We start from the raw sequence: 20,390 nt of genomic DNA on the forward strand, positions 1-20,390 counted from the left end.
GCCTCCATGGACAGCTGTGAGTCCAAAATGACTCCCAGGCTGCTTACCTGCTCCTTCAGGGGCACAATTACCCCATTCAGGACCAGGGAGTCCTCCACACCCACCCTTTCCCTGTCTCCCCAAAACAGTACTTCTATCTTGTCAGGATTCAACCTCAAACTGTTAGCTGCCATCCATCCTCCAGTGTAGCCTTTCTAGGCCCTTTTAACCATGGGTAGGAAAGCGTTGTCCCTGGAGAGAGGCGAAAAGAGTCAAACGACACCAAGGGGGTTAAATCCAGAGAAAGAGCTTTATTCTGCCATTCCCGGGGGGGGGGGGGGAGAAGGAACAAGTGTGATAGATTCACAAAACAAGCATGAGTTCACAGTCATTTGCACAGAGCATATATTCCCCTTCCAGTTCCCTCCCCTTTCTCCTCCTCTTCAAGAGTCCTGCCCCATGTGTTTCCTGAGCATGAACAGAAAGCTCCTGTCTTGGGACTCTTTTGGATTCTTCTTGGAAACGGGATGAGAAGCCAAGGGGGTTGAGCCGCCTTGCGGTTCAGCATGTCCAAGATGTTGCAACTGAATGAGATAAAAGTCAGTTCTCAGGCTTGCTTTGAACAGAGCCTATTCATTAACTTTTTGAAGCCTTCTCGTACTGATAAAAGTAACGGTTTGCCTATGCACAGCATCTTGTGAGAAAAGCAGAGGAAAACTTTAGCTGTGGATTTTTAGAAGAGAGAAAGGAATTTTGGACAGTTTTTAGGCCTGGTTGGGAGGGTGTGACTTCGGGCCTAGGTGGAGTCACCTGTCCTCACCTCCTTCATTCCCCCCTCTTAATTTTTGGGCAACCTTTCCAGGCTCGTCCCAAATGGGCCACTATCCTTTCTTGAGGCCACTGATGCTTGCCCCAATTTTTGGGAGCTGCCTCCTGCAATTGTTGCTAGGTCAGCTGAACGCCTCCTTCAACGGGGTGCAGAGTTTATCAGGTCAGGAAGCAAACTCCATGCTTGCCACATGTTCTCGTTCTTGAGCAGATCCACTACCTCCCCCTTCTGAAGCCCACACCAAGCCAGAAAGAGTTCCTGGGGTGGACTCAGGCGTAACGGTTTGGGCTGGGAAGGTACGATTGTGGAGGTCTCTACACATGTCAGATTGTTACTGGCACTCTTTGATTTATTTTGACACAAAGCTAGCCAGTAATTCGGTGAACCTGGAAAAGGGATGGAATGATTCCATTAAAAAAAATGGTTGCCCAGAGGGTGGAAGACAAGAATCGGAACTGTAACTAAGGACTCATTCCAAGGAACAGGAAGGAGGGGCAGTCCCCCCAGAGCATCTGTAGGTGCCAGAGTGCAGACGGTGCAATTGGTTTGATTTGCAGAATAAGCCACCATTTCTGCCATTTGCAAAAATACCATCATGGGTACCCACAGCCTTACCCATGCCATTTGTGCACAGGGATCCAGTTATCTATTACCAAGTCAGTGCTGTGGGCCAAGGGGGGCTTCAGTTAAGTTCTGGAGGCTCTGGGTGGAGCTCTGCCAGGTGGCAAGATAATGAAAGGGGCTGGGGCGTAATTTCCCTGATTGAACGTCCCACAAAAACACCCTCCTCTGCAGGGGTGGTGTAAGGCTATCCAGGGGCCCAGCAACCTTCTATAAAAACTGTATATGCAAAGGGAAAGAAAAGAAAATGAGAAAATGTCCTCTTTCAATCCATGCTGGATTATTGAACCGTGCAAAACGTCAGCGTCCAGGAGTGACGTCAGCAGGGCAGTAGTTTCGCAGGTGTCGGGTCATCTGGTGGGTGTCGGGCATCTTGGGTCCCTTCCAACAAGGCTGGAGCGGCATCTGGGTCCAATCACCTCCTCACCCGGTTGATAGGGCGTTCTGGCAAAAGTCCACCTGTTAAGAGAAGAGAAAACAAAGACAGCAGCGACTGCACAGAACATATAATTTTCACACAAGGTATAGGTCTAGGGAATGTGGCAGGAAGACTTCGCACGTGGAACTGGGCAAGAAGTTAACATGGCAACCCAATTTGACAGTCCTTTTTCTTGGGTTAAGTTTTGCCAGCTGAGATTTTAAAAAGTATTTTTCCTGCATTCTGCTTTTTCAGAGCTTTTGCGTGTAATTTTCAGCTCATCTGATTGCTAGTTCTAAGCAGGAGAGACATGGTGTTCCCGTGCACTGGCAAAGTTTCAAATTCCTATGCTGCGCATCTTCAATAGCACCTAAAAAGAAAAACTTTTGCAAAGTTCACAGAAAGCATTCACTTGCTTTTTAAGAAAGTCACTTTCCAGGTTAGTACTTGGGGCAGGGGAGTGGGTAACCCTTGGCCTTCTGGGTTTATGTTGCTTGACTGTAAATCCTAATTGGCTCCAGGCAGTAGCAGGTCAGAGTAGCTGGCTGGCGAGAATGCAGCAGTGTCCTTCTGAGATAGCAGCCAAGAGATAAGCGCTCTGAAGCTACTTCGAGTGGCTGGCACAAGAAAAGGGGGGGGGGGGAGCTGATGTCCTATTACTGGCATGATTTTTTAAAAACAGTCTGTTCACTTGCTTTTTGCTGCAACAGTCTTTGAGCAAGAACAGAGATGAGAAGAAATCATTTTTTATAAATCTTATTCTGTGTGCTGTTGGATCATTGCCCCAGGCTGGTGAGGTGGGGTCCAGGCCATGGGGTAATACCCCAGGACCTTCAAGAGAGGTAGAGCTAGGTATCATCTGCATACTGATGAACACCCAGCCCCAACCGCCTGATGTAAGCGGCTTCATGTACATGCTAAAAAGCATGGGGGAGAGGACAGAACCCTGAGGCACCCCACAAGTGAGAGCCCAGGGGTCTGAACACTCATCCCCCAACACCAATTTCTGAACATGGCCCAGGAGGAAGGAGTGGAACCACTGTATAACAGTGCCCCCAGCTCCCAGCCCCTCTAGACAGTCCAGCAGGATGTGGTGGTAAATGGTATCAAAGGCTACTGAGAGATCCAGCAGAACTAGGAAACAGCTTTCACCTTTGTCTCTAGCCCATTGGAGATCATCAACCAGCGTGACCAAGGAAGTTTCAGTCCCATGATGAGACCCGAATTCCGACTGGAAGGGATACAAATGGTCCGAATCCGCCAGGCGTGCCTGGACTTGTTCAGCAACCACCCGCTCAATCACCTAGTTCAAGAATGGAAGATTTGAGACTGGGCAATAGTTGGCCATATTGGCCGGATCTAAAGTTTATTTAAAGCAGAACAAAAAGCCAAACTAATTATAAATTGGGTGATAACGGATGATTGTAAGATCCAAAAAGGAACAAGACAAGGATGCCCATTATCACCATTATTGTTTATTCTGGTCTTGGAAGTACTTGCCACAAACATAAGAGCAAATAAAGAGATTACAGGTTTAAAAACTGGGGAAAGTGAATTCAAGTTAAAAGTGTATGCAGATGACCTAGTGATAACAGTGGAAGAACCTAAAACTTCACTCCCTAAAGTAACAGAAAAAAATCAGAATTTTGGGGAAGTGGCAGGATTTAAGCTAAATAGGAATAAAACTAAATTAGTTAAAAACATGAAGGAAGAAGAAAGGACCAAATTAGAACAAAACATCGAGATTGAAGTCCATAAAAAGGTTAAATATTTAGGGATTTGGTTAACACCAAGAACTATAAACCTATTTAAAAATAACTATGAAAAACTTTGGCTTGAGGTAAAAAAAAATTTAGAAATATGGAGCAGAATGAATCTCTCAATGTTAGGAAAAATATCGGCGATTAAAATGAATGTGTTGCCAAAAATGATATTTCTTTTTCAATCAATACCAGTCATCCTGAAAGATGAATGCTTTAAAAAATGGCAGAAAGAGATTTCAAGATTTATAAAAACATAAAACATAAAATACTTACAGATGTAAAAGATAGAGGCGGGTTTGCCCTCCCAGACCTTAAATTGTATTATGAATCTGCTTGTTTGGTATGGATCAGGACTGGATGAGATTGGATAAGCAAGAGGCATTAGAACTAGAAGGACATGACAACAGATTTGGCTGGCACACATACTTATGGTACGGGAAAGGGAAGGTTCATAGAAGTTTTTACAACCATATTTGCCGAATAATTGATACTTTTGAATTATGGTGCTGGAGGAGACTCTTGAGAGTCCCATGGACTGCAAGAAGATCAAACATAGCACAGCCCTAGTTGCAGCCCTTTTCATTTTTGACCTATGTTTATTTAGGAAGCTCATTTCAGTGGTCAATCTCCATGCCTTTTCAAGTAGCCGAACCTCTTATTTCCTATAATACATTGCCTGTAGGGACTTAGTGCTGTTTCCTGTCCATTATTCCTTTTCTCATTTTTACATAGTGCTATGCTTTTCCAGTTGCCAACAAAGGTCCGTATAGTTAAAGCTATGGTTTTCCCAGTCATGATGTATGGAAGTGAGAGCTGGACCATAAAGAAGGCTGATCGCCGAAGAATTGATGCTTTTGATTATGGTGTTGGAGGAGACTCTTGAGAGTCCCATGGACTGCAAGAAGATCAAACCTCTCCATTCTGAAGGAAATCAGCCCTGAGCGCTCACTAGAAGGACAGATCCTGAAGCTGAGGCAATACTTTAGCCACCTCATGAGAAGAGAAGACTCCCTGGAAAAGACCCTGATGTTGGGAAAGATGGAGGGCACAAGGAGAAGGGGATGACAGAGGATGAGATGGTTTGACAGTGTTCTCGAAACTACCAGCATGAGTTTGACTAAACTGCAAGAGGCAGTGGAAGACGGAAGTGCCTGGCGTGCTCTGGTCCATGGGGTCACGAAGAGTCGTACACGACTAAATGACTAAACAACAACAATCAAGAAATCACTAATGAGAGTATGGGAGAGATACAAAGACTTATTGGAACAAAAGACCCCGTGGTGGCTTTCACCACATGAAGCATTACTGCTCAAACCACTTGGAAAGAAAGAAAAATGGCTCACATATGTTGATTTATTAAAGGAACATGATGGAAAATGGAAATTAAGAGATTATGATGAGATCAAAGACCACTTTCAGAGTTGGTTGCATTATTTACAACTATATGAAACACATAAAGAGGACAGCAATAAAGGAAACTAGTTCAAATATATGTTGGAAGTGTAAGGAAAAGGAGGGGACATTTTATCATATGTGGTGGGATTGTAAGGTAATTTTAAAAAATTGGGAAATGATATTGAAGAAAATGTTCCATTTAACATTTGTTAAAAAACCTGAAGCATTTTTATTAGGGATTGTAGGGAAAGATATGCCAAAAAAGCTGAAAAACGTCTTCATGTATGTGACAACAGCCGCGAGAGCTCTGGTAGGACAAGGATGGAAGACTGAAGAAACCCCAACTAAAGAATCATGGCAAGAAAAATTTATGGACTACGCAGAACTGGCAAAACTAACATACAAGCTACGGGACAAGGATAACTGTGACTTTAAAGATGAATGAGAACCCTTTACAAAGTATTTGAAGACACAACAAAGCGAACTGGACTCCTTGGCTGGTTTTGAATAAACAGTCACAAACTTTTTATTGATAATAATCAATTAAATAGTTTGAGGATTTATACAACTGTGTAACATGCAGAAAACAGCATTTTTAGAGAACTCAAAGACTGGAACTGAGGGAAGTCGGGTGGGATGGGGGGGTGGGTTCTGTGGGGGAGGGAGGGGGAGGGAGGAAAAATGGGGGAAAATAAGGATGATATGGTTCTGGATATGTTTTGTTTTAATTTTGAATAAAAGTTATTTTTTTTAAAGTTTATTTTAAGAAGCAGTTTAATAACTGCCTCTTTCAGTAGGTCTGGGAAGGCTCCCTCACAGAGAAAAGCATTCACCACCCTGCGGAGCCCACCGTCCAGCCCTTCCCAGCTCGCTTTTATGAGCCAGGATGGGCAAGGATCAAGGAGACAGGTGGTCGGTTTCACTCGTCCAAGCATCCCTCCACATCCTCAGAGGTAACAGATTGGAATTGATCCCACACAACTTGACTAGACAGGACTCCAGCACTCTCCCGCCCAAGCACCTGCTCCCACAGTGGTGTCTACCTCCTTCCGAATCTGAGCAATTTTACCTGTAAAAAACTTAGCAAAATCATTGCAGGAGATATTGGGGCCCTTTTAGTGAAGGTGGTTCTGTTAAATTGCGAACCACCTGAAAGAGTCTTCTGCTGCTGTTTTCTGCAGATGCAAAAGAGCCAATGAAGAAGGTCCTCTTCGCCGTTGCTATCGCCACTTGGTAGGCTTGATGTTGAGCTCTAAGCCATGTTCAGTCAGTTTCAGAATGAGTTTTCTGCCACCGGCGCTCTAACCATCTCAAAGATTGTTTCATTGCCCTCAGCTCTTGGAAAACCACGGGGCTGTCTGGGCTCCATGCAATTGGAGAGGGCGCTTCAGAGCCAGACAGTCAATAGCCCTGGTTAACTCCACATTCCAGTGGTCCACCAAGGAATCAGCTGAAAGGCCATCAACATGGGATAAAACATCCCCTACTGCTCTCTGGAAACCATTTGGATCCATTAAGGGGAGGGGGCGGACCATCCGAATCAGTCCCACCTCCCTGCAGATGGGAAGGGTCATGGAGAAGTCCAGTTGCACCAGGAAGTGATCTGACCATGACACTTCTTTTGTTCTACTTTTACTTAGTGTCAGATCACCCACATCCATAGAGGTGAACACCAGGTCTAAGGCATGTCCACGACTATGAGTTGGGCCAAACTCATTCATGGATAGCCACATGGAGACTATGCTTTCCACGAAGTCCTGAGCAGCCCCTTGTAAGGTCGTGTTGGCGTGGATATCAAAATCCCCTAGGACAACCAAACTAGGTGTCTCCAGGAGAACATCTGCCACAACCCGAAGCAGCTTGGGCAGGGAATCCTTTGTGCAGTGGGGAGGTCAGTGCACCAAAAGAAATCCTGTACTGCCCCTATTGCCCAACTTCCAGAAGATGCACTCAGAGAACTGGGTCTTCCCAATAGGACGCCTGGTGCAAGCTAATGACTTCCTAAAAATCACTGCAACCCCTCCTCCCTGCCCACATGACCTGAGTTGCTGTGCGTAAGAGAAACCTGGTGGACAAGCAGGGGCAAGAACAGGCCTATCTGCTTCATCCAACCAAGTCTCTGTTACACATGCCAGGTCAAGTCCTCCATCCATGATCAAGTCATGGATGGCAGTGGTCTTAGGAATCATTGATCTGGCATTGCACAGCAGCACCTACAGATCATGTGGGTCTCACTTGTTGATTCCACTATCCATCCAGTCAAGACCAGACCCGGAGGCAGGGATAGTTCTCAAACAGCGACTAAATCTGCTTCCTTGGTAATGACATGGTCTGGTCTTAGCATAACTCCTCCTCCTACCTGTGATCACTGAGATTGGTTGTTCCATACATTGTAATATATATTGTAATATATTGCCTGTAGGACCTGCTTTTCTTGTAGGGTATATTCCTTCTGAGGTATAGTGGTGCCTCGCAAGACGAAAAGAATCCGTTCCTTGAGTCTCTTCGTCTAGCGGTTTTTTCGTCTTGCGAAGCAAGCCCATTAGCGGATTAGCGGATTAGCGCTATTAGCGGCTATTAGCGGCTATTAAAGGTTTAAGGGATTAGCGGATTAGCTGCTAAAAGGCTATTAGCAGCTTAGTGCCTTATAAAAAGGGGGTGAGGAGTGAAAAAAAACCCCCAGGAATCGCAAGACATTTTCGTCTTGTGAGCAAGCCCATAGCAAATTTGTTTTGCGAAGCACCTCCAAAACGGAAAACCCTTTCGTCTAGCGGGTTTTCCGTCTTGCAAGGCATTCGTCTTGCGGGGCACCACTGTATTTAAGGTTGTTTCCAATCCATTACTCCTGTTCTTATTTTTACATAATGCCATGCTATTTCAGTCCTAAAGAAAACCCCCCCAATGCACCTCTAGTGGTATAACCCCAGAATTGCACAAATACTTCCTTTTATGAAAAGGTAGTACTGTATTGAGCTTCTGTGCTCAATAGTGGTTCTTCTAATGCTGGTTCTGAGAAATGGTTGCTGTCTCTTAAGGGCTTCTGATTTGTTTCCTCAGGAACAAACCCTACACAAGTCCACTGGATGGTGCATTGTACACCTCTTTGGGCAATTTCTGTTTCCAAATTGGTGCCAAAGGTATAGCACGGCTTTGCTTAGGAGCACAGCTGAGAGGGGAGTCTTGTTGTCGGGGCAGTCCAGGACCGCCACATACATTGCCCAGGCTTGTTCCCTGGAGAGGTGTTATTTCAGTTTATTATGATGTTTAGCTGGTGATATATCCATTTTTAAGGAAATCAGCCCTGAGTGCTCACTGGAGTCGGACACGACTAAACAACAACAACATACTACAATATGGAAAAATAGACATTGCATAGCCCTAGTGAAGTTTGGTCCCCCCCCCAGCAGCTTTACAATTTTAAGATACTAAGGAGAAATAAATTACGTAAAGTTGGCCCTGGATTATATATTGGTTCCCTTCCCCCAATCTGTCCGAAAAGTATATTCATTCATTTTTTAGATTTGGATCACATTCTTCATCACCTCTCCTAGTGTTGTAAACAAAAATTGCCCTTTTCCCTTATGGGGTATCCAAGAGCCTATATAGAGTCCTTACATAGGTTCCCTATTGGTAGGAGAGAATAACAGAGGCCAACCGGAGAATATTGAGAAGCAAAGCAGCTATTAAGCTTGATCTTTATTGATCTGTTGCAACGGGGTGGCTCCCCTCACCCGCAGGAGAGAGGAGGAACCCAGAAAAATGGCATGCAAAGCCTTATAAAGACTTTTGAAATTCCCATCCTGTAGATCAAGACCACCCCCAGAAACATCATACATACATCACAGAATGGGTGTAACCTAAGACCTCCCCTCAGATAAATCACACCTACATCACAGAAAATTGTTCATCTCTTGTCTGGCAGGTTACTTGATTGGATCGCCTGGGGAGCCTGGCCATTCTTTTGTAGTGATAAATACTTAGTTCCTGGGCCAAGTCACAGGCTCACACCCTATTCAAACACAGACATACCCTTAAGACAGGATTTGTGAAGGAAAATACAATGGGGAGGCTTTTCCACTTTGACCTTGCAGAGAAAACATTTGCTCAGTTTAGGAATCAAAATGGCTTCAGGTCGGTCTTCCTGTGCTGATCTATGTACGTGTGGTTATGAACATTACCATATATCCAAGACCTCAAAATTCCTATCACACTAGGACCTTTTGCTTATGAATTAATTAAGGCAGCCAAGATAGCTTTGAGATGGTTCTGTGTAATGAAATAAAGTGTGTATTTTTTAACAGAATATTTCCTAATTTTGAATGGTGAAGGATTGGTTTTCAGTTGAGTGTGGCCTGCTATGTAGATGCACTTTAAAATTATTAAAAGAGGGTGACTGGCTAAGAGATCAAAATAATAAAATAAGCAGAGATCTTGACCACTCTGTGGCATATTGTTGACACCAACTGTCGCAGAAGCCTTCTCTATTAATTGGTTTGCCCCAGCAACTCTGGACAGCTCCCAACAGAATATTAAAACACAAAAAACCACAAACATTAAAAACCTCGTACAGGGCTGCTTTCAGATGTCTTCTAAAAGTCAGGTAGTTGTTTATTTCCTTGACATCTGATGGGAGGACATTCCATAAGGTGGGCGCCAGCACCAACAAGGCCCTCTGCCTGGTTCCTGTAACCTCACTTCTTGAAATGAGCAGTGATATTTTAAATAATGAAATAATAAAAATCATTGTTAAAAGAAAACCAGTGGGGTGGGGTACTGCCTAATTATATGTTAATAAATTAGTTGGTTATTGATTAAGGAATAATTAAAATAGCATAATTAACAATTAAAAAACAATTAATACAATTAAAAACAAAGGGACTCAACCTCTTAATACATTTTGAAGAGTCACAAATTACATGTACATTATGTACTGAACCTCATTTGTTATAATGTTTTATTTTGAAATCTTTATATTTTAGTTTCCTGTTAATTATGTTGCTTTGAATGTATACGTTATATTTGACTTTCTCAGGTAATGTTTTATTCTGGGTTGTTTTAGTTGATATTTTAATGTAGCTTGTAAAACTTCTTAAAAATACAAAGCTGTATAGAAATGATAATGATAATGATAATTGTGGGGAGAAGGCGGTCTGCGCAGTCGCTTCCTTCCCACCTGGAGCCCCCCCCCGTTTCTTCCTGCCACTGCGCATGCGGGAGAAAATGGGGCGGGATCTGCTGCTGCTGCGCCTTAGACAAACCTTTTACTGAAGGAGGGGAGGGATCAGAGCGACCTGCTCTCCTAATTGGCTGTAGTATTCACACGTGATACTGGCGCTTGCCCGGCTGCTCCTCCTATCAACCAAACTTCGCACTGCAGGCTAAGCTACGGTACTCTTTCCTTTTCCTTTTTCAAACTCAGTAGGCCACACGGTCATTAGGCAGAGCCGAGCACGTGGTACATTCCTTGCTGCCCTGGCATTGGCTACGGCGCCAATGCGCGAGCGGGCATCTATTGGTTTGCCGACAGAGCGGAAGGAGCGCGTCACGGCTGAATGGTTGTTGGGACGCTTAAGGTGTTTTGCTTCCGGTTCAGGCAGGTCCTTGGTGGCAAGCACGCCGGTCTTTCCACTGCTGTCTTTTGTGGCTCTTCTGCGACCAGCCTTACTAGCCAGCCTGTGGCTAGTCAGAGCTCCTCTTAGGCGATCAGGACGAACAACTTTGGTTGCGAGAGGGAACAAATACCTCCCTGTGGACTAGTGCCTTGTCTAGCTTCATTGGCAGAGATGGTTACAGAGTGTCTCGGCTTGGGTTTAGCGTCCTTCCCCTCTTCAGCATAAGGGGCCCCCAGACGCCCCTGCTGCCCTGCTAGCCCAGTCTTTCGTTACTCCCTCCGGGCAGATGCTGCTTGTGAGAATGCGGTGAGTAGAGGGCTTGCCTCTTGGTGCAAGCTGCCTGTGGGCAGAGGCTCCCCTTCCTAGCTGGTGCAGCTAAGACCTCCTCTGATCATCCAGGTTTTCTTGTCCTTGTGTGGTGTATTGGGTGCTGGGTATGCATCTAGTAGGAGACACATCATGCTCCTTCTGGGGTGGTTTGCCCACCTTTGGTCCCTACCCTGCACTCACACCTCTTGTGTGGCTCTTAGAAGCTGGCAGCATACAACAGTAGCTACCCACCATAAATGGCTTTGACTGGTGTGCTAAACCAGGTTAGGGTACCCGATGGCACTCACACCCTCTGCATGAGAACACGGGCTACCATGGGTTGAGCAGAAGAGACCAATATTGGGTCAAATGGACAAGAAGGCAATTTCCTGCACATGCTGTAGAGGGGAGTGAGTGGCAGACAATGCTCATCTGCCCCTGGGAAGGTAGCCCCTCTAGGAGAAGGAAAACTGAACCTAAACCTCTGCTGTCTTGTGGGATATTTTTGGGAGAATAAAAGGCTAAGGAGTAAACGGTACACAAGTTTGGAGTGGAGTCCCTAAGGTGGTTGTAATGCACCTTGTACTCCTCCTTTGGGCAACTCTTGCAGCCAAGTTGGTGCCAACTGTATTGCTCTGCTTTCTTTTGAACCACAGCAGTGAGAGTGGGGTCATGTCATGTGGGCAGCCCAGGGCTTCCATACACACTGCCCAAGCTTGTGCCCCAGGAGATCACTTTTTAATGCAGCAGTTTGACTTCATCCCTTGAGGCACTATCTATTTTCTTTTGGGACAGACTGATGCCAATGTCTTGCCATTGCAAAGGGGCAAAGCGTGAAGGTTTTCGTGGGACTTGCACTGCAGCTTGACATAGAGATGCTGCCAGTCAGTGCAGGCAGCACTCAGCTAGAAGAACCAAGGATCTGATTCAGCAAAAAGCAACTTCTTAGGCTGGTGTTTAAATTCAAACCATAACAACTGAAATCTTTAAAGTGGAAATTTACAACACATACTAGCAAAAGACTTCAGTTTCTGTCATCTCTGTGTAGGGCTGCAAAAAAACTGTTTGAAAACCTAGAGAGCTGCTGTCAGTGTAGTCAGTACTAGGATAGATGAGCTAGTAGTATGACTTCATTTCCCTCCACTTTTAATTTGTATACCACGTTTCTGTATTGCTATACACAAGGCAGTTTACAAGTTGGAAGAACAAAAAAATACAACAAAATCACACACAACATTACACAATACAAGTAAGTCATAATAAAAATGTGATTTTAAAATAAACAACATATAAAATTAAAATTCAGGAGAATTTATTCAGTAGAATATAGTAGTACATAATAACATTAACTCAAATTATCACCAAATAATAATTAATTGGCAGCTTCTGACAATCCTGTGTTAAGTGAAAGTTACTCAGACACCTGAGTCTTAACAATCATGCATTCATGTAGCATTTGTTCTGATTTACAGCATTTCCCTGTGGTCTTTTCTCAGCTGTGGTACTGGAGAGCCTTCCATACCTGGGATTGAACCTGAGTGCTCCTACCACTGAGCTATGGGTACCGCCCACAATGAAAGCCAAGTCCTTCAGAAACTTGAATCACCCCCCCCCCCCGACATGCATAAAGCAGCTTCTCATGTTCCTATTGCAGATCACTGCTTCTGGTACTGCTTAATGTGTAGGAGGACCTAAGTGTGCACAGATTCATAGAACCAAAGAATTGCAGAGTAAGGAGAGACCCCCATCGGCCATCTAGTCCAGCCCCCTGCAATACAGGAATCGCTGCTAATGAATGTTTCTTTTGAATCTGATCTTTTATTTATAGTTCTTTTTTGTCTTTATCTCTTCTTGGTAGCAGATATAAGTGATGGATGTAGAAGCAGAAAGAGAGAAAATCCGTTGGGAGATTGAAGAGCTGGAAAGGAGCCTGGGCCCCAATGTCGCAAGCATCGAGTCCCAAGTCTCAAGCTCTAGTCCTGAGTTGGTCTCTGACATTGAAGGTGCAATGCTTGTTGAGTGTTTCTTATGTCTTCTACAATCCACATTTATTTATAAACATATTTCTATTAATATTTCTATTAATATATTAAATATATTAAAGTGGTTTATAAAAAAACAAAACAAATACATTAAACCCATAAAAGATTAATGATAAACATCAGATAATCATTGTAGAAGGATGTTGTCTTAATTGCCTGTGTAGTAGGCCTGGTGGAATTGAAAAGTTTTCAGCAGCTGCCACATCTCTAGTGGCAGAGAGTTTCGTAGGACTCGATTGATGACACTCAAAACTCCTTGTTGTCAAATGAGCCTCACCAATTCAGGGAACCACCAACAAAGCTGTAGCGGGTGATCTCTGTGATTCAGCTGGGATATTATAAAGGTTTGGGTGATCCCTGAGGTACCTTGGACCTAAGTGACTCAGGGCTTTGTAAATTAATACAAGTACCTTGAGGCTACCTTGGTAGTGGGTGGGATTGTTACTTGATTAGAGTTTGTGGGATTTTAGTTCAAATACATCCAGAATACCACCACAGTTGTTCATCATCATGTCATTCTTCATCTTGCCATTTATCTATGCATGCAGAAGGCCTCAGGTTCAATCCCCACATGAGCCCGGGAATGTCCACTGCCTACAATCATAAATGTTTATCTGATAGTAGCCCTCAGAGTGCTTCTCACATGCATCTTAAGTTTGCACTCACCTTTGTTTTTAAACATGGGCCTTACCGACAAATATGATCTGATTAATCCTTACAGCAAGCCTGTAGGATATGCTGTTGTTAGCCTCCCTGTGTAGCACATTATGGCTTTTCTAACGCTATCCACAAGTTGCAATGTGAACCTACTTAGTACATTATCTTAACCACTACACACCAAGAGTGTCACAGTTAGGCTGCCTTCCTGCCATGACTGTTTGAAATTTTTGCTTTCTTTGCCTGTATTCTGTCTAATATTTCTTTTCATTTCCTGTCAGATGACCTTGATGATGATGATTCCGATACTCATGACAATATGGCAAGTACTTGGTTCAAATATTATCTTCCTGTTTTAGAGGTTTATATGTTACATACACAATCACATCCTTTTTTGTTGTTGTTAAAAAGTTAGTCTCCATGTGGATAAAGGACTTTGCCCTTCTTTGTGGAAGTTCCATCTAGGCCCCACTAAGCTGTTATTAAATTCCAGTTCACTTTTCTGCTCATGAGATCACTTGTGAGAAGAAACATGAAATGTGTCTCAAGCTCTGGGCTTTTTGAAAGGAAAGGGTGGGCTAGAAATTTAACTGGATATTTAATAAATACATAAGCAGGGCACTGGGCCTTTCAGTGAAAAAGGCTCCCAAAGTGGCTTGCGTATAATTTATTTACAGGTAACTTGCATGTTATGTTACATTCTTGGTCTTCATGCTTATAAACAAAATTACGTAAATCCAGAACTTCCCCTAGAAAACAATTAAAAAGCTATTTAAAAATACCACTGAGGAGTGAATGCAGTTTTTAGTCTTCCTCTTAGTCTTCCTCCTTCCTCACGGGATGCTACTGCAGATGTAACAAGGACCAGGAGGGTTGACTGATAGCTAGAAGAAGTGCTTGGCTGTAGTTCAGATCCAGAGGTGGGTTGTGTGGATACATCTGTTGCTGTTATTGCTGGTTTATTTGTGAGGAACAGTCAAACATTCAGTGTCTGTAATCTAGTCCAGCTCTATGCAATGCAGAAACGACAGCATATATCCCTCTATGTGTGTGTGTATGTATAGTCATTTTGGCAGAAGCTTCACAGGAACAAAAAAAAGATGAATGAGTTGCATTGCAGGGGGTTAGACTAGATGACCCTCAGGGTCCCTTTCAACACTTTAATTCAATGATTCTATGCTGCAAGAAAATAGTATTTTTATTTGGTACAGTTATTAAGGTGTATATAAAGAGAGAGAACAATTATAACAGCAGATGACAATTAAAGCAAAATGATAAAACTGGCATGTAGACCAAGTCTAGTTGCATGTGGGATAAAATAAAAAAATCCAAGAAAGGGCTATCAGTGTTATCTAATTATCAGATCTAGTTCCAGATTTGCCAGGCTTTCATTGAAGGTTGTCTTGCAAGTGTATGTAATGGTTCTAGGGGTTGCTCGTGCATAAGCCGGTTCCAACACCTGGCTGGGTTGCCTGAGTGAACCTTTTCTGTCCGGACAGCCACTCGCCCGTGACTGTCTCAATCGCTGGCAGAATCCGTCAGTGGGCGTTTCTTAAACTTCTTCCAGCAAAGAAGCTCTTTGATGCCTAGTCTCCTACTCTCCCTGCGCAGAAGCCTTCTGTGCAAGGAGGGCGTAGGCAGCGGATCCCCGGCAAGGAGTCATGGGACCGCCTCGCCGCTTCCCCCATCTGCCCCCCTTCTCCACTGGTGCTATGCTGATTCTTTTCCCCAGAAGATGGGCTGCCTCTCCCAATCCCGGGATGCTCTCTGGAATCCCTCTGGAGCTTGCTCTCTTCCTCCGGCACTGATGGCAGTTCCCTGACAGTGTAGATGTCGTAAAAGAATGCCAGATCATATAAAAAGTGTCTGGCTGTTAGTTCTGTATCTCAGATTAGGCGTAATTTTGTTCATTCTAGCTATCTTCCAGAGTCAGGGGTATTGAGCTCCCAGTGTAAGATTTGGGGCTGTTTTCCATAGAGTTGCCATGATAGTTTGAGCTGGCAAGGTCATATATAAGACCTTTTGCCAATATATCTACATTGGCATCAGCAAAAGAATTCACAAAATTTAATTCTGCACAACAAGCCATAGTGTCTTTGGTATATTTATTTCCATGAAAATCAAATGCCCTAAATCTTGCACCAACTTACATTCCCACTATACGTGATAACATGTACCAAGTTTATTGCAGCCCCTCTGGTAACTAAGCAATACACTAGCACCTCAGCGTACATTACCCTTGGGTAACGTAAGCTTCGGGTTGCGAAAGCAGCAAACCCAGAAGTGTTTCGCCGTGTGTGTATGCACAGAAGCGGTTCCTCTGGTTGCGGAAACCTTGGGAGAAAATATGTTTGACATTTGCAAAGGAAGGTGATATTGTCTGTAGGAATTTCAAGGGTCATGCCCTTGATGCATCCAACTAAATCAATTGCCCGCCTCTCTACCTTCTGTAAAGTCTGATTTTTCCAGCCATCTGATCAACTCTTCCTTTTCTCCTTCTGGATCAGGAGGTAGACCTAGATGGGGAGAAAGGTGCTGGAGTGGGGAGTGAAGTGGACATCCATCTCCCTCAGTCCCTGGAGACCTGCCTGCACATGAACATGGTTTACCAGGAGGTGATACAGGAGAAGATTGAGGAGATCACACTCTGGCTGGCCCAGAACAGAGAGCAGCAGGTCAGTGTTGTGGTGGGGCTGCTTTAAGAATACTCTGGAATGTTTCAGCTCTCCCTGGGGGTTTGTGGAGTTGTGTTGTAACCTGAACAAAGCAGATTGAAAATAAAATTGCCAATATAGTAATACAAATCTGTGGTGCAGCCAGATTTGGAAGGCTGGTCACCTCACCTCAAAAAGAACATTGCAGAGTTGGAAAAGCTTCAGAAAATTGTGACCCAAGTGGGAATGGAGCGACACCCTTATGAGCAAAGGTTGGGACCTTTTAGTTTAGAAAAAAGATGAGGAAGAGGCGACATGATAGAAGTTTACAAAATTTGCAGTGCATGGAGCAAGTGGATGAGAAGAGTTTTACTCCTCTCTCATAACACTGGAATTTGTTGACATCCAAGGAAGCTGAATGCTGGAAAGTTCAGGAAATATAACAGAAGTAACTTCTTCACTGCAGCACAGAGTTAAATTTTCTCCAGCAGGAGACAGCGATGGCTTTAAAACAGGTCTGGACAAATGAATGGAGGAACAGAACACTCTCAGTGGCTCCTAGCCATGGTGGCTGTGCTCTGCCATCACAGCTGTGCCTCTGAATTTAAGTTTTATTTATTTATTAAATTTATATACACACTTCACCAAAATATCTCAGGGCAGCTCACACAATAAAAAAAATCCTAGATAAAAGCACTAATAAATAGTTAAAACAGAAACAACAAAAAAATAAGTGCCTAAGAGCTTGCTGGATCAGGCCAATGGCCCAACTCTGCAAGCACCCTCATCTCACTGTGGCCAACCAGATGCCTGCAGGAAACCCAGCGAGCACATTGTATTCAGTAAACGAGCCCTGCGTGTATCTATAAATAAATATTTTATGCTATCAATTCCCTTACATTTTCACTAGTAGGAATGCATACAAATATTTTAATGGAATATCTAATATGACTGAATCACATTCATCTTTTGGGTTAATTAATGAAACTCAGTAGTTTGATTGGATTTTGAATGACTGTGCAATTGTTACTGTTTTGAATCTTACTGTGCTATCTTCCTTAGCCGGTCATGCAAGCTGCTCTTCTGAATAATGCTTTTTATAGGGTAGGAGGCAGTGGGTTTGAGTTTATGGAACCAAGGGGGTAGTGGCCCCAAAAAGTTTCAGAACCGCTTCCCTAAATTTCTTGCATTGCAGGGGGTTGGATTCGATGACCCTTGGTGCACTTTCAACCCTACAATTCTATTCTTCTTCTTCTCTGTCTCTCTTTTCAATGCCTTGCAGGAAAAGCTGACATGGGAGCTGGCTGGGACGAGAGGCACTAAGTCAAGCGACAGCAAAACCTTGCCAGCAAATTTGTTTCTGGGCCATTTCATGAAGCCGTACTTCAAGGACGTGACGTCAGGGTTCGTAAGTATCCATTGCTGGCCTCTCTTCCTCCTGGGGATAGAGGTGGACAACCCTGTCTCCTTCCTTAGTTTCCAGCCCCCTTGTCTTATGGCAAGATTGATTGATTGATTACATTCATATCCCACCATTTCTCCAAAGAGCTCAAGGTGGCATATGCATTTCTCACCCCTCTCCATTTTATCCTCACAACAACTCTGTGAGGTATGCGAGGCCAAGGCAGTCCTTGTCCCTAGGCCACACCCAGTGTGCTTCAAGGATGAGTGAGGATTTGAACCCTGCTCTCTACCAGGTTCTAGTCCTCATTTAATTCCCACAACAACCCTGTGAGGTAGGTTAGTCTGTGAGACAGTGACTAGTCCAAGGTCACATCCAGTGAACTTCATGACAGATTGGGCATTTGAACCCTGCTCTGTCCCAGTTCATAGTCTTCATTTAATCCCAGCAACAGCCCTGCAAACTAGGCTAGGCTGAGTGAGGGAGTGGACAAACATCACCTATTGTTTTATGACTGAGTGGGGGACTTCAAGCCTGGTCTTCCAGGTCCTAGCCCAATGCTCTAACCACCATGCATCTTGGAAGATGAAGACGCCAAATTCTGGTTGATGCTTGATATTGCTCTTTGTTTGCAATCTGGACTTGTTTTTAACCAGGTATCAATGAAATCATTTATAACAGGGGGACTGACTTGAGCCCTTCCAGTTGTTGCTGGACTTCCCCTCATTGCCCCTGATCTCTGGCCATGCCAGCTGCAGGGGCTGATAGGAGTTGTAGTGCAGCAACACATAGAATAAGATAGGCTTCCCCCACTTGATTGCTTTGATCAGGAGAGCTGGCCCTGTTGCTGTAACCCTGCAATCCCTGTTCCATATCTGCAATACATCCATCCTTTACTGTGACGGTGCCTACACTTGGGAACTCCCTGCCCATTGACACCAGACAGGTGTTTCCCTGTACTCTTTTCAGTGCCCACTAAAAAACTTTTTTGATTAGGCAAGCCCACCCAGATTTTTGGAAATCTGATGGAAGTTTGAATCTGTTTTTAATCTATCACTCTTTTAACTTTTGGAAAGTGTTAAATTCTTCTTATTTATAATTTTAATGGTTTATTTTTTTGTAAACTGCTTTGAGGTTTGTTTGTTTGTTTACATTCAAGCAGCACTTTTTTTAAACAAACAAATACAGTCGTACCTCGGGTTGAAGTAGCTTCAGGATGAATATTTTCGGGTTGTGCTCTGCGGCGACCCGGAAGTAACGGAGCGCGTTATTTCCGGTTTTCGCCGCTTGCACATGCGCAGACGCTAAAAATGACATCATGCGTGGAAGCGGCGAAACGCGGCACGCGCAGACGCACAGTCGCATCTTACGTTTACTTGAGGATGCGAACGGGGCTCCGGAACGGATCCCGTTCATATCCAGAGCAACCCATGCAAACACTTCTGACACTGTGCACACTTTTGAAAGCCACCAGTGGGGCTTGTCTGACAACAGAGATTGAGGACCAAAGTGGTATTTTTCTGTGACATTTGTAATGCCCTTTCTCTCTCCCCCTCTTTAGGGCCCTCCTGCCAACAGTGACACCAGGGAAAAAGCAAAACAAGGCATCAAGTCTTTTGCGGAGCTGCTCACTATCAAATGTAAGAGGGATTTGGGGGGGCTACAACAACATACTTATTTTAGGTTTGAATTGATTGAAACCTTCAGCATGAGCTGACTTGGTTTCTGGAACCATGGAATTGTAGAGTTAAAAGAGGGCCACCCCCCCCCCCACCCCAAGAGTCATCTATCCCAATTCCCTGCAATGCTGGAATCGCAGCTTAAGAATCCCTGACAAGTGACCAACCAGCTTTTCAAAACTCCAGCAAAGGAGAGAGCCCACCACCTTCCTTCTCTTTTTCCAACAAACAGAATTCAAGGGAGCAAATGACGATGGTTGGAGTTTTCCTATCAGCAGCAGGGCGTCTAGTCCACTGGGGAAATGGGGCAAATGACCCACCAACCTCAGTCTGCCCTTGGTTAGCCCCCACCTGCTTGCCTTATAACAGCAGTCTGGGGTGGGGTGCTGTTGTTGGATAAATTTATAAAGGGTGTGCCCCAGCTGGGGTTCCCAAAGTAACACCAAATAGACACAGACTTTAAATGTGAAAAAAAATAAATATTAGGCCTTTATTGATCCAAACATATGTAGGAGTCAGTCTCCTGAAAAAAACAGGAGCTAGCTGCGATTTGCATGCTCTTAAATCTAGTTTATAGTACACTGCTAAGCTACACATGTGATTACAAAAGAACCAAATGATTAGAACAATTTTTTCCATCAAACATACTGTCGTCATTCTTAAACCACTCAAGAGATCCTTTGGCTCTTTTCCCCTGCCCACCCCAACCTTCTCATCTATGACTTACACCAGAATGTTGGAAGAATTTATATACAGTTCCCCAAAGGAATGCCAAGAGACACAGGCTTTAAGTGAGAAATTAGGCCTTATTAATACAAATATACATAGGGTTAGCCTTCTGAAAAATCAGAAAGAGGCTGTCCTTGGATGCTGTCAGACACCATCTTCTATACGTGTCCAGCTACACAGCTGATGACCACTTAATCAATCAGACAATTCCAGCAATTCTTCCCTTCAGAGTTAAACAGTTACAACATGTTGGCACCATTATTAAACCTCTCAGAGATTGTTTGGCTGTTCTGAGCAGTGC

The 20,390-nt window shown here is 44.0% G+C and overlaps 1 protein-coding gene and 1 long non-coding RNA gene across 5 annotated transcripts in view; one reads left to right on the forward strand and one right to left on the reverse strand.

Annotated features, from left to right (window-relative positions):
* Positions 1–270: 270 nt before the first annotated feature.
* LOC310669803 lies at positions 271–3,649 on the reverse strand. The gene is made up of 2 exons (XR_014507400.1): positions 504–3,649; positions 271–465 (listed from the first exon to the last, which is right to left on the reverse strand). It is a non-coding gene; the product is annotated as an uncharacterized lncRNA (long non-coding RNA).
* A 6,691-nt stretch (positions 3,650–10,340) lies between these two features.
* Positions 10,341–20,390, forward strand: part of SNAPC4 (small nuclear RNA activating complex polypeptide 4) — a 32,816-nt gene continuing 22,766 nt past the window's right edge. Inside the window, exons 1-6 of one of the 4 annotated variants that reach the window (XM_083423396.1) lie at positions 10,341–10,393; positions 12,785–12,929; positions 13,907–13,947; positions 16,133–16,300; positions 17,562–17,687; positions 19,243–19,321. In XM_083423396.1, coding sequence (XP_083279522.1) covers positions 12,797–12,929; positions 13,907–13,947; positions 16,133–16,300; positions 17,562–17,687; positions 19,243–19,321 — 547 coding nt within the window. In that variant the 5' untranslated portion in view covers positions 10,341–10,393; positions 12,785–12,796. Of the gene's footprint in view, positions 10,394–10,546; positions 10,924–12,784; positions 12,930–13,906; positions 13,948–16,132; positions 16,301–17,561; positions 17,688–19,242; positions 19,322–20,390 lie in introns of those variants that run through there. The other 3 variants (XM_083423395.1, XM_083423394.1, XM_083423397.1) reach the window with 3 other exon arrangements.

The sequence above is a fragment of the Podarcis tiliguerta genome (genome assembly GCF_965153285.1).
Source record: "Podarcis tiliguerta genome assembly, chromosome: Z".
Classification (NCBI taxonomy): domain Eukaryota; kingdom Metazoa; phylum Chordata; class Lepidosauria; order Squamata; family Lacertidae; genus Podarcis; species Podarcis tiliguerta.